The 12,998-nt window shown below is 42.1% G+C and overlaps 2 protein-coding genes across 2 annotated transcripts; both read left to right on the top strand.

The window, feature by feature from the left end:
* The first annotated feature begins 379 nt into the window (after positions 1 to 379).
* LOC148902861 (uncharacterized) lies at positions 380 to 3,371 on the top strand. Its single transcript, XM_088992278.1, has 3 exons — positions 380 to 611; positions 1,761 to 1,949; positions 3,072 to 3,371. Exons 1-3 carry the CDS (start codon positions 486 to 488, stop codon positions 3,264 to 3,266), a joined length of 510 nt encoding a protein of 169 aa, XP_088848404.1. The 5' UTR covers positions 380 to 485; the 3' UTR covers positions 3,267 to 3,371.
* A 1,531-nt stretch (positions 3,372 to 4,902) lies between these two features.
* Positions 4,903 to 12,912, top strand: LOC148902862 (calcium-independent phospholipase A2-gamma-like). Its single transcript, XM_088992227.1, has 10 exons — positions 4,903 to 5,022; positions 5,144 to 5,197; positions 6,212 to 7,545; positions 7,623 to 7,775; positions 8,923 to 9,080; positions 9,160 to 9,254; positions 10,620 to 10,791; positions 10,865 to 10,922; positions 10,996 to 11,190; positions 12,010 to 12,912. The coding sequence occupies exons 3-10, from the start codon at positions 6,265 to 6,267 to the stop codon at positions 12,466 to 12,468; spliced, it is 2,571 nt and encodes an 856-aa protein (XP_088848353.1). The 5' UTR covers positions 4,903 to 5,022; positions 5,144 to 5,197; positions 6,212 to 6,264; the 3' UTR covers positions 12,469 to 12,912.
* The last annotated feature ends 86 nt before the right edge of the window (positions 12,913 to 12,998 follow it).

The raw sequence follows: 12,998 nt of genomic DNA on the forward strand, positions 1-12,998 counted from the left end.
AACAGTAGCCAAAATGGAACTGTATAGTGCCACTTAGCAGTTTTTTTTGACGACGATACTAGTGCAGCGTGTTCTACCGGAAACAAATTCCTTGTGTGTTCTACATACTTGGCAATAAATGATTCTGATTCTGATTCTGATTATTTGAAATTATTAAACAAAACGTACAAAATATGGAGAAAACGTATAAGTATGGTGAATGTTGGTTGTTGTTCTTCAGAAATGCCATCTGTCACAAGGACTGCAAATAGTCATGACTGCACCAATATGGCGACTGCTTTGACGTATGGAAGCAGTGGGCGTGCACAGGCAGTGCGGCATCCAATGAAGGCCCTTCTGTGACTGACACAGTCAGGCAGCGTTTGGGATTTTGAATACGCCCCCTCGAGCGGCTGCAGTTACCAAGCGCCGGAAGAACTCCGTTTTCCATTTTATGGCTTGAATTTATGTGACTAGACTTCCAACGTATGCCTTCGGAGTAGAAAATGTTTCCCAGCGTGAGACTACATCATCTCGCATCGGCTTTAACCAGGCTACCCGCGCATATCGAGACACGCGCCCTCGTCGGCAATCAGCAGCTTCCAAAGTTTCCTTCTCAGACTGCTGTCAAGGTGAGGATCTTATGAACACTGCAAAATTCAAGTCAAGTGGGCCGCCACATCGATTGACAACACTGTGCATTACGGTAGTCTGCCGCCGGCGAGCGGCGTCAGCCACCTTCGAAATAAAAGCGCTAAATTTATGCACGGCAGTCGTTTGGATTTAAATAAACAAATGTAAAATACGTACGTTGCGTTTTTTATCTGTTGGGTAACGATCACATTCACACAGGAAGAATAAGAACGCTCTGAACAGTGTTCAGAAACGTTCTCATGTTGTTCCGCGCATGCATTTGCATGCATGCAGTTGAAACGCTTACTTTTGAAGGTGGCCAACGCCGCTCGCCAGCGATATATTACCGTACTGCACCGTATTTTCAATCGCAGTGGCGGCTCGCTTGAATTAAATTTTGGAAGTGGGGGCTGGCTTGACTATGAACGCGGTACATTTAACACCGATGTTTGCTGTTGTGACCTGTTGTTTCTTTTTAAAGGATTGCATGCACATGTTTAGAGTGATTAGTTATGCTTCAAATAGTGTATAAAATTAGCCGAACTCCGCCATAAATGTACTAATTACCAGTATCATAAAATCGTTTGTGTTATTCACTGGATTTATACCCTGAGACTTTGTCATTAGTCATCACAGCAAACGTTATTTTTTTTACAAGCGTTTGTTGCTGTTTTAACTCAGCAAGCACCTGGAGCAATGAGCACACGAAAATAACAAAACGTTCATCACATTGAAAACGTTCAATCAGAAATCTCGTTGGTTGGGTCAACTTTTAGTAGCAGATTTTTCTCGTGGACACTGCAATTATATTTGGCTGTAGTTTTATACGTCAGTGGTGTCACTAATATTGCAGAGGGACGACCACCTGCTCCTGGACTTTTCATACTGGTGCAAAACTAAATGCAAAGAGTGCCTGTCACTCAGGCAGAAGTCATGGCAGATCATTCATGGCTAACCATCTGGAATTTACCACTCTCCAAACACATGCTTCAGATGTCCAGCAATTCCAGCTTCTGAGCAGACACAGTTTTCAATTTGTAGGGTGTACATCACAGTATGTGCTGTTTTGGATTCCAGGTTGCTGTTTGCTTTATATGAACATAACGTGAATCTTTATTTATGCAAACCAATGTTATTCTCTGCCGCAGGTGCTGTACGATGGCCTTTGCCCCATATGTGTGACAGAAATCCGCTTCCTTCGGTTTTTGCAGAGTAACCGGCCTCAAAAAGTAGTGTTTGTCGATATCTCCCTTCCTGGCTATGATGGAGCCAAATGCAAAGGAGTCAGCTTTGAGGCGGCCATGGAGGAAATGCATGTGATTGATGAGAGGCATCAGGTACCCAGCGGCACTATTGCACTAATTCAAAGACAGTCCAGTGATTCCCAACATATGTGCGTTTCACCATTCACAAATTTGCATGCTCACTTTTTTTTGTTGTAATGTGGAATTTATCCTTCAGTGTTTGCTGAAAAAGACACCTGATGACCTGGTTTTGTGCTTTTTCTTAAATGGTCTAAGATTCCAGTGAAGCCCAATAGGTGCCGTAGAAGTATGATGCTATCCTATGCTATGCTATGCTATGCTATGCTATGCTATGCTATGCCATGCCATGCCATGCCAGGCTATACTATACTATACTATACTATACTTCTGTATACTATACTTCTGTATACTATACTGTAAATTACTATACTGTAGATATTTATTTACATAGCACTTTCACAACATCCACAGCTCTAACAAAGCACTTTACAATACAGTTAACATATAAAAACCCAATTATATAACACAACACAAAGTTTGCTTAGTGGATTTATACACATTGAAACACGGACAGGAATGCAATCTTTGCTATTTTTCCTGCACATACTTTTTTAATTTTTTTAAGCGATTTTATATGAAAGAGAAGAGAATTAAATTGTCCTTACATGGAAGTGGTGTGTGGGAAGTGGACAAGTTAAGATTTGTTGAGTTTCTTGTAGTGCGCGCTTGAGTTTGCATGATTTCCTACTGATTGTATTATTATGTTATGTTTATTATGTTACTAATGTTTACGCAAGACACAAGTCTTCTTGTGCCGGTCCCAAACCCGGATAAATACAGAGGGTTGTGTCAGAAAGGGCATCCGACGTAAAAGCTTGGCCAAAACAAACATGCGGATCAAACATCTAAAGATGGAGGACACTGATGTGCTGTGGCGTCCCCTTGAAGGGAAAAGCCGAAAGGAAAAGAAGATGTTTACGTCAGACTTGTTTAATAGAATTCCGTTGCCATAGTGAACACTTAAAAGATAAAAAATGGCACTGTATTACATTTTTCACCCAAATTGTTCAGCCTCTGTTGTTTTTCGAAGTTGCCGAGTCAAATTGCTTTTGTCCCAAACGTTGATGTCATATGCAGTGAATATCTGACATTGATTGAAGTTTCATTTTCTAATTGCTCCTTGTTTTCTTGCAGGTTCATCGCGGCGTTCCAGCATTCGCAGTCATGTACGGCGCAGTAGGTCTCGGTTGGTTGGGCCGCTTCATGATGTGGCCGCCAGTAAGACCGTACATGGACAAGTGTTATGCCATTTTTGCCCGGAACCGCTTAAAGTGGACCGGACGTGGAGATGAGTGTGCAACAGGACACTGTCAAAAGAAAACGCAATGAACTATAAGGAAGAACCTTATTATGGACCTAAAGAGAGAAAACACTCAGGTGGTGAAGCAATGTATATAGGGTAAAATTATAAGCATGCAGTCCATTTCACCAGGTACTTTGCTTTGGGACAGTATTGTCGTCAATTCTCCATATATGCCAAGGCCTGAAAATGGCAACAAAAAGGCATTGGATCACAATATCCCAAGAGAACAAGTTTTCAAGTAATCACACTTTATGGAGCAGGAAGTGTCTCCCAAATCCACACACTACCATAGAGCACTGGTGTCAAAGTTAAGGCCCGGGGCCAAATCCGCCATATCATTTTATTCGGCCCGCGAAAGCAAATCAAAATTTCTAATCGTCTAATGTAAACCACAATAACAGTCATTATTTTGGACTTTGACAAATTTAAAAACTAGTTTTTGTTTTGCACTCTACATGTAATATGTGGAAGAGATTAAACATTGTAATGCCTTCCCCAAATTCATAACAGCCATCGAGAGGAAACAATGTGGCCCGCGGCAAAAAAAATGAGTTTGACCACCCCTGCCATAGAGCAACAATGCTTGGTAATCTGTACGGGATGGAAAAATGCCTCGATAGCCGCCCCTTATTCTTGTTTTCTTGATTAACTCATTCACTGCCATTCCTGAATTTATTCAGTAATTGAAAATATGACGTGGACGCCATTCCCGAAGTTTTTTTTTTTTTCATGCAGGGTTGGTGCCAATAAAGCGCTGATCAGACCTCTGGCAATGTTTTTCGCTCCCACGAAGGGGCAGAATTTGCCTTTTATAGAGCCACCCCCATTTCAAGCTCAGATAACCCCAGACCTATATAATATAGGAATTAATTTTTTTTTTCCTAAGGAAGAAAAGAGTCTAAGGTTTCTTACGCTGCATTGAATGTTTATGCAGTCCTACAACTCAATATTCCGTGGGTCCTGGAATTTGAGTGAAAATGACAAAAACCCTGGCACTGGAGTGGGCACATATTTGCACATGTCTGAGTTAAAAAAACAATTGTATTGGAAATGAGTTATGGTGTTGAATGTTTTTATATGCTTAAAAGAATATTGGAGTCATTCAAAAGATAAGAAAATGAGATTTTTTTCTGCCCACTAGGGGCCATTTCATGTTACAATTTAGAATTGTGTGTAAATACTCGACTGGAAATTGTGCTTATTAAAGAATAAATAAATAAAAAGCAGGCGTCATGCGCTGGAATCTTGTTTTTGTTTGTTTTTTGGGAAGATACAGTTATCAGTCAGTGCATGCTGGTTGGATAAATAAACACCATCATTGTATGTTAACAATGGCAGAGAGGTAGTTGTATAAAAATAGACGTGTGTGCGAGCGCGTGCGGGCGCATACATAATCCCCGCAGGACAAGTGTTTACAAAATGTACACTGTCCCATTTTCGAGATGTGTGTGTGTGTGTTTTGTATTTTGACGCAAGTGGGAGCTAACATTAGTTGACGAGAGTGTATTTCCAGCAGTCACGCAGCAAACGGTACAAAGCACGTGACGTGACCTTAGCGTGAGCCTGTTTTCTTTGACTCCACAATGGTCAAGACAAGACACACCTCTACCCTCCATGCTGTGTTCATCCAATCACGTTCACCCTTGGGCAGAAAGGGAGTTCCTCGAAATACCCAAACAAGTGGAATACTCTCACAAATGGGATTGCCATTCAAAATAATATTGACAATAATTTACTGGTTGACACGAGTGTATAAAACCGGAAGTAGCTCAACTGTTTCAGGTAAATATGATCAAATGTTGTTCAAGGTTAGAAGAGACGTGAGCTACGTTGTGTCTTGCTTGACCTTCTTGGTAAGTCAAAACTAACACAATGTCATTGTGTTGTTTTTTTTGTTTCGTAGTAGGTTCTTGGATTCAGCTAAGAACGTGAAAAGAAACAAGGGCATGCGGCCGTGGTAAGAGAATTACTTTGAGGTCTCATATTGCATTCCGATACGATCCGAAATGAATATATGAATGAGCGTGGCTAGGATGCATTATTGTTGAAAAGAAAATACCGAAAAACTTAATACAGCATGTAATCATCACGCCCTGTATTCACTTAATACAGAATAGCCGTGCGTTTAAAACAGCAAGAAAACGGTGTCTCAATATTTTGCCACATTGAGCCCGTTATTTTTCAAGTCTTCGTGAAATTGTAACTTACCATGATCACCGCTAGGTGGAGGAACTGCACTGCTTTAATTTTTGTCGTGTTGTTTTGTGTGTATGTGTGTGTGTGTGTGTGTGTGTGTGTGTGTGTGTGTGTGTGTGTGTGTGTGTGTGTGTGTGTGTGTGTGTGTGTGTGTGTGTGTGTGTGTGTGTGTGTGCGTGTGTGTGTGTGTGTGTGTGTGTGTGTGTGTGTGTGTGTGTGTGTGTGTGTGTGTGTGTTTGTGTTACGAGTACGACTCTTGCAATTGTTTTTAACTCATTCACTGCCAAACGATGTGCAAAAATGTCTCCACTCCAGTGCCAGGGTTTTTGTCATTGTCACTCAAATTGCAGGACCCACATAATATTGAGTTGTAAGACTACATAAACATTCAATGCAGCGTAAGAAACCTTAGACTCATCTTCTTTCATCAGAAAAAAAGTTAATTCCGAAATTATATGGGTCCGGAGTTATATGAGCTTGAAACAAGGGTGCCTGTCCAAAATCCAAAGCAATATTGGTTTATATAGCTCTTTAACAAAAGCTGAAGCTGGAACAAAGCGCGGCCATGGAAACAAAAAGGTAAATGCTGCCCGCTTGTGGAAGGGAAAACATTGACAGATGTCTGACCAGTGCTTTATCGGCACCCCCACAAGGAAAACCTAAACCGGAACAAATTTTGGAATGGCGCTCTACGTCACAGTGAATGAGTTAATTGTGCTCACACCATTTTGGTTACTCCAATAAAACCTGACAAATCTGGTCTTGTTTTCCTCAGAACTATCTGCAGTGTGCTCCCATGCATACAGAAGTCCAATTCTGACCGATCATATGAGGTCAAGGTCAACAATGGGCCGTTTCCCCGTGGACAGTAACTGGAGCTCAAAGTGTAAAATAAAACACTTCATGATTCTCCTGAGAACGTGCTCAGCATGTCAGCCCATTCACCTTGATCAATATTCATCAATACCTGCTCCTCAAATCTCCACATTTGCGTGTCAACGCATTTTTACTAATGCAAAATTCCCAAGAGACATTTGTTTCTCAAATAAGTTCCGACATGATTTTTTCAACAAAGTTAAAGGTCACTATGTTGTGAGGTGGTACTTGCCCTCAACCTGCGTTCGAGCCCAAACCGGTAGTTTGAAAATAAGTTCTCACGGAGCTTACCCGGGTCAGTCTTTCAATCAATTGTGCCCACACGTTAACATTTATTTCACCAAAAAGGGCATTGTACCACAGATTGAAAATGTTCCAGCATATGTCACCCGAACACAACAACGCTGTCAAAGTCATCTGGCATCTCCACAGAGACCTTTATCTAGAACTCTACAGAGACCTTCATCTGAGGCAAACGATGCAACAGCGCAATCACACACAGAAAAACAAAACGATTTGGGTTTCGCAATCCAGGAAGACTCTGGACTGCAACTCTTTCATATTAGTTCTTTGGCAACAAAATTTGGTGAGAGCTACAATTACGTTGCCACACACATCAACTCAGTCTTCTCACAGGCTTTTGCTAAATTGCAAGTTCCAGAGAGAGAGGAAATGAGAAAAGAATCAAAGAGAAGACAGAGGAAGAGTAAAATGCTAAGTCATCCTGTCATGTATTGCAAAGACATTGAAGCGTCTCACTTAAAATCCAGCGATGACCAGGCAGCCGCCCAACTAAACCACAGTAGGAGCTGGGAGGAGGGCTATCGTCACTTCGCAAGACACATCAACAGTTACTTTGGTGCCAAGGGTGCTGATGATACGCATCGGCAACCTCAACCCGAACCTTCACCACAATCAACAACGCTCACCCAAAGTGGCACGACACAACACAGGCAAGACTCCCCCAGCCCTTTTCACTCTGGCCACAAATACACCAACTTTCAGGAGAACCACTGGCATACGTCAAGTCATAAAACTAACAGGATTCTCAAGGAGGACACTGACTGCCCCACTGCAGACAGAACGGACGCAAACCCTTTCATGGATTGCTTTCGTCACCCCACAAGAGCTATTCCTGACCTGCTGGGGGCTTACCTGAATCGTAGTCCCAAGCTACAGGACAGAGTGCCAAAACCAGAAATGGAATCACCAGAAGAAAGCTCCAGTCAAAAGGTGAGGACCAAAATGGGATGTCTCATCAGAAAAGCTGGAATAGTCTCTCAAATGGTTTTTGTGTTGCATGTCGTAAGCTATTCTTAAGCCACAAACAAGCTGAGGAAGAGCTCTATGGGTTGATGGAGAATCTGAGGCAGGCGTCGTCTGCAGAGGGGGTGACCACCTGCGTGGAGATGCTGAATGAACACCTGCGATATCACCCTTCACGTAAAGCGTTGATGTGGCAGGTTGGTGTCAAGGAAAATCTAATTTTGCACCCTTTTATCACGGCGCTGGACAGCTTGATTTTCTACGTGTTAGAGAATACCAGTGGCGGGCCGTGGATTTCATAGCTCGGCCTTTAGTCGTGCTACGTCTGAATCAATCCAGACTGAAAAAACGTGCGGTGTGATTTATTACAAGGCCACTAGAGGGTACCATTAGCCAGGAAATAAGTGACCGACCCTTCTTAATGATGTCCATTTTTTTCTTGGAATGTCCGTCTTGAAAATGGCTTTAACAGTAAATCTGCAACCAAATCCATTTCTGCTACTCCTTAAAGTGTTTATCGGTTTAAAATAAGTGGGTACACCGATAAACACTTTAAGACAAAAATTAGTGCATCCCAAAGATAGGCTGCCAAATGAAAAGCAAAGTAATGTAGTTTATTCAATACATTGTAAAAACGAAGATTGTAAAGAGCAAGAATACATTGGGGAGACTAAATAAATTCTCAAAAAAAGACTTCATCAACATCACAGGGATAATACTAGTGGGCCTCAATCTGCAGGACATATGCACCTAAAATCTAGCAACCACTCATTTGACGACAATGAAGTTAAAATCTTAGCGAAAGAAAATAGATGGTTTGAAAGGGGAGTAAAAGAAGCTATTTTCATAAAACAGCAAAACCCTTCAATCGCCATGTGAGATTTAATTTGGATTGTGTTTACAACACATTCCTGAGATTGTCACCACACAGGCTTAGTTATGCTGATGAGGTGATACCAGTGCAAATGGGGCAATCAGGCCAGTCGTAGACCATAATCAGTCTGGGCATTTGAAGCAATCAGTGTAGCCTCAGGAAATGGTCCTCTGCTCCCCCCAACCTTAGAGCAGGGACCTATCATAGGACAGTAGGGATATAAATATAGGTCCAGAGCTACCAGCAAATTTTAGTTCGCTGATGAAGCCTCTTGGATAAGAAGCGAAACGTCCGACACCTTCAAAGAAGTACCGATGATGGCTGAAGAAACCTTGAGCTGACACAGATGCATTGTTTGGTTTGAAAACATGAGGGACAATGGCCAAACGTTTCATGGACATTCGAGCAACTCCAAAAAAATGCCCTTTTTTTGTGACTATTCAAATCTCTAAGTCAACAGTATCTTCTAGGAGAAAACGGCTGTGACGTTGGTGAGACAGCGCCGAGCCTATAGAGACAACCAAGCTCTCCAGACGGCCATCAGAGAAGCGCTGGCACTCATCGGATATGTGGACCCTGTCAAAGGCCGCGGGATCAAGGTGCTCTCCATTGATGGTGGGGGTACAAGGTAAGGCCGCATACATGAGTGCTGAAGACGCAGAGCGAGCCGGTCATGCCACATGCATTTTTGTTTTATGGCCTTCCAGAGGTGTAGTGCCTCTGCAGGTGTTGAAGCTGCTGGAAGCGCAGACAGGAAAAAAGATTCATCAGCTGTTTGACTACATTTGTGGCGTCAGCACAGGTGATCGCGCTATGACATACTTTGACATATACATACCGTATTTTCTGGTGCATAAGGCGCACCCAAAAGCCTTGATTTTCTTCAAAAGATGATCCTGCACCTTATAGGCTGGGGCGCCTTATATGTGAAGTAATATTGAGCCACCAAAGGTCTCGCAACTACTGTTAGCAGCCACAGACTCCATAGTAGTGCGTAACCCCGGCCACTACTGTAGCACCTTATAATGTGGTGCGCCTTATATTTGACAAACTAATATACAGTGATACCTCGGCTTACAAACGCCTTGGCTTGACTTTTCGGCTTACAAACGTTAAATTCACGCCACGAACAAGGGGGCGGGACCTTCTGAAACTGGCCACTTCCGGGTTCATTTTTTTTTTTGCAGATTTTGCACACTTTAAGTCATTTTTATTGGTGTTTTGTATTTGACTAAAAAGATCATATTGCGTGTTTTGGATGCTATAAAACGTTTTTCTGATGTCAGTTAGGAAACAAAAAAGTGATGTCCGTTGTCCTTTAAGGCTTAGAAAATTAGAAAGTAGAAAATTATGTTTTATGGGAACCTGGGAAAGGATTATTCTCATTTTAATGGTTTCCTATGGGAAATTAATGTTTGGGATACACACTTTTCACCTGACACACTCAGTCTGGCAACCAATGAAGTTCGTAAGCCAAGGTATCACTGTATTTATATACTATATTTGGGGAAACAAATCATTCACTCAAGGTGTGCCATATAGTCCGGTGTGCCTTATATATGGAAAAGGTTTGAAAACTCACCATTCATTGGGTGTGCACCTTATCCTCCAGTGTGCCTTATAAACTGGAAAATATGGTAATTTGACTGTGAATTCAAACTCAAACATCATAGAGTACACGGGGAAAGTCGTTCAGATTGCACAACTGTCCATGTTTTTATATTCCTGTTGTGTTTATTATTTTGCTTTATGTTGACTATTATGTGAAGCGCTTTGTTACAGCTGGAGCTGTTGTGAAAGCGCTACTTACATTAGGATGTATTATATTGTATTGTGCTTTACCCTGTCTGTCTGTCTGTCTGTCTGTCTATATACACATACATTAGTGGCATGAGTGTGTGTTCCGAGTTGAGTGACCAATGGCGCGAATGGCTGCCGCTGCTCACCCGCAGGGAAAAAAAAGTTTTTATCCCGTTAATGTAAAGTGTCTTTGAGAGTTTTGAAAGGTGCTTAGAAATAAAATGTATAATAATAATAATAATAATAATAATAATAATTATTATTATTATTATTAATAATAATAATAATAATAATTATTATTATTATTATTATTTATTATTATTATTAATTAATTGATGATAATAATTATTAATTATTATTATTGCAGGGGCTGTGTTAGCCTTCATGCTCGGCTTGGCCCGTTTTTCCCTGGATGAGTGTGCTGACATGTATCGGCGTTTTGGCTCTGAGGTTTTTCGGCAAAATCGGTTGGTTGGCGCCATGAAAATGGGCTGGAGTCACTCGTACTATAATACAGAGACGTGGGAAAGCATCCTCAGGTACGTGGAACGGACTCTGGAAAACTGTCCATGTGAAGTGTAGCGTGAAGCGTCACGCTTTCTTTGTGTACAGAGAGAAACTTGGCGATGGAGTGCTCATCAAAACAGCTAGATATGAGTCAAGTCCCAAGGTATGAACCCAGACAAAAAAAGAGAGTAATAAATCGCTTCAAGAAGTTTCTCCTATTTATTGGGTGTGCCCAGGTTTCAGCTGTCAGCGCTGTGGTCAATTGGGGCACCAGCCCAAAAGCCTTCATCTTCTGCAATTACAACCACAGAGCAGGATCTCTGAGCCGCTATGCAGGAGGGTCTGGCTACCCCATGTGGCAGGCAGTGAGAGCATCATCGGCCGCTCCGGGATACTTTCAAGAATTCCTGTTGCAAAGCGACATTCATCAGGTGGGAACAGTTTGTGATCTCCTGCTGTGTTTCTCCAAGCTGTAGAGGCCAATATTTGACCTACGAAAAGCCACGCCGCCAAACAAATACCCACCTTATAAACAAGATATGTTCCGAGCAGTCGTTCGTAAGGTGAATTTGGTCGTAAGTTGCTTCAGTGCTATATTTTCTGTGAAATGTGTTTAAGTCAAACCCTTAACGGGGTCAGACGCTCTAACAGTCGTCAAATAAATTCACACCTACTGTAGTACGACAATATATATCCTTGGGTCTTCAGTAAGTCATTACTGAAGCTGCTGACATCTAATTACCGAATTACGAACCGTTACTTTTTCTTATTCGCCTCCTCCTGGAGCGTCAACTGGGACGAGGGATTTCCTCCCCGCCCACATACTCTACGCAGCCAATCATAAACTGGTCGCTGATTGGTCAGCCTTGGTGTCATCGCGTAAACATCCAGCCCTTGAAACCTCTAATGTTCTGTGTGCATGCGTGTGCGTGAAGCACAGTACGCAGCCAATCGCAACAGAGCTCAGCTGGAAAAAGCCGCGCAATACAAAATCTAGCTTACCGCATCTCTGTCCGAACATTTTTTTACATACCGTATCCGCAAAAATGTTCGTATGTACCGTTATTCGTAACTCGAACGTTCGTAAATTGGGGAGCGTCTGTACTCAATGGTGGAATTCAGATGAGGTGTTCTGTTTGTGGTAAATAATTTCATTCTTCTTGCTGGAATGGATAGATGAACAAAGATTTTATTTTCAACGTGGAATTCCACGGTGTATTATAGAGCTGAAGAGTTTCTTTCCATTGTAGGACGGAGGGATTATCATGAACAACCCCTGCGCCTTAGCCGTGCATGAAAGCAGACTTCTGTGGCCCAAAGACGCATTCCAGTGCGTGCTGTCCCTTGGCACCGGTCGCTATGACAATGCCAAGAGGGGCCCCGCCACCTCAACCAGCTTGAGAGCCAAAATTAGTAACATGATCAGCAGTGCCACGGACACTGAGGGGGTCCACACCCTTTTGGATGACCTACTGCCCGCCGACGTCTACTTCCGTTTCAACCCCATGCTGAGTGCTGAGGTGTCCCTCGACGAGAGCCGTCCGGGGACATTGGACCAGCTGGAGAAAGACACACGGCTTTACCTGGAGCGAAACCGGCTCAAACTGGCTCGTTTGTGTTTGGTACTTGGGGTGGAGCGTTCAGCTGCTAGAAAAACCAAAGACTGGATTAGCGAAAGGGCCTGGGAAATGAAGCACAGATGGATTTAAAGCTATCAGAGCAAGAGAGCAGCGGGCTGTAGTGTGACTTTTGTGGTATTCAAGTAGTTTAGTATTTATTTCATTGTATATATGTCATGACCATTTTTATAAATCACCCAAATACATATAGAAAGCTATGCCAAATATTGTATGCTTGACTTTGTCATTGAGGTAATCACAATATAGGCACACCATGCTATCCGTGGTTGAGAAAGGCCAAGACGTGCTTTAAGGAAAAGTCAAAAGTAACAAACATTTTATTTTTGAATTGCCTCTATTCAGAGTTTGAAGTACAGTGATACCTTGATTTACGAACTTAATTGTTTCCCAGACAGAGTTTGTAAGGTGAAGTGTGTATCCCCAAAAAATATTCCCCATAGGAAACCATTAAAATGAGAATAATCCGTTCCCAGGTCCCCAGAAAACATAATTTTCTACTTTCTAATTTTCTAAGCTTTAAAATTACACAAAATATACCTTATTTTATGTATAATTAATGTGCTATGGTATTATAATTCAAGAAATAAACTGTACTGTAT

The sequence above is a fragment of the Hippocampus bargibanti genome, linkage group LG01 (genome assembly GCF_051943395.1).
Source record: "Hippocampus bargibanti isolate YZ-2025 linkage group LG01, ASM5194339v1, whole genome shotgun sequence".
Taxonomy (NCBI): domain Eukaryota; kingdom Metazoa; phylum Chordata; class Actinopteri; order Syngnathiformes; family Syngnathidae; genus Hippocampus; species Hippocampus bargibanti.

Excerpts from the sequence above, each read along its gene's own strand:
- LOC148902861 (XM_088992278.1), top strand. The coding sequence starts at position 486 with ATGTTTCCCAGCGTGAGACTACATCATCTCGCATCGGCTTTAACCAGG. Across the intron at positions 612-1,760 it reads CTTCTCAGACTGCTGTCAAG|GTGCTGTACGATGGCCTTTG; the intron begins GTGAGGATCTTA and ends TCTCTGCCGCAG. Across the intron at positions 1,950-3,071 it reads TGATTGATGAGAGGCATCAG|GTTCATCGCGGCGTTCCAGC; the intron begins GTACCCAGCGGC and ends GTTTTCTTGCAG.
- LOC148902862 (XM_088992227.1), top strand. The coding sequence starts at position 6,265 with ATGAGGTCAAGGTCAACAATGGGCCGTTTCCCCGTGGACAGTAACTGG. Across the intron at positions 9,081-9,159 it reads ATTGATGGTGGGGGTACAAG|AGGTGTAGTGCCTCTGCAGG; the intron begins GTAAGGCCGCAT and ends ATGGCCTTCCAG. Across the intron at positions 9,255-10,619 it reads CATTTGTGGCGTCAGCACAG|GGGCTGTGTTAGCCTTCATG; the intron begins GTGATCGCGCTA and ends TTATTATTGCAG.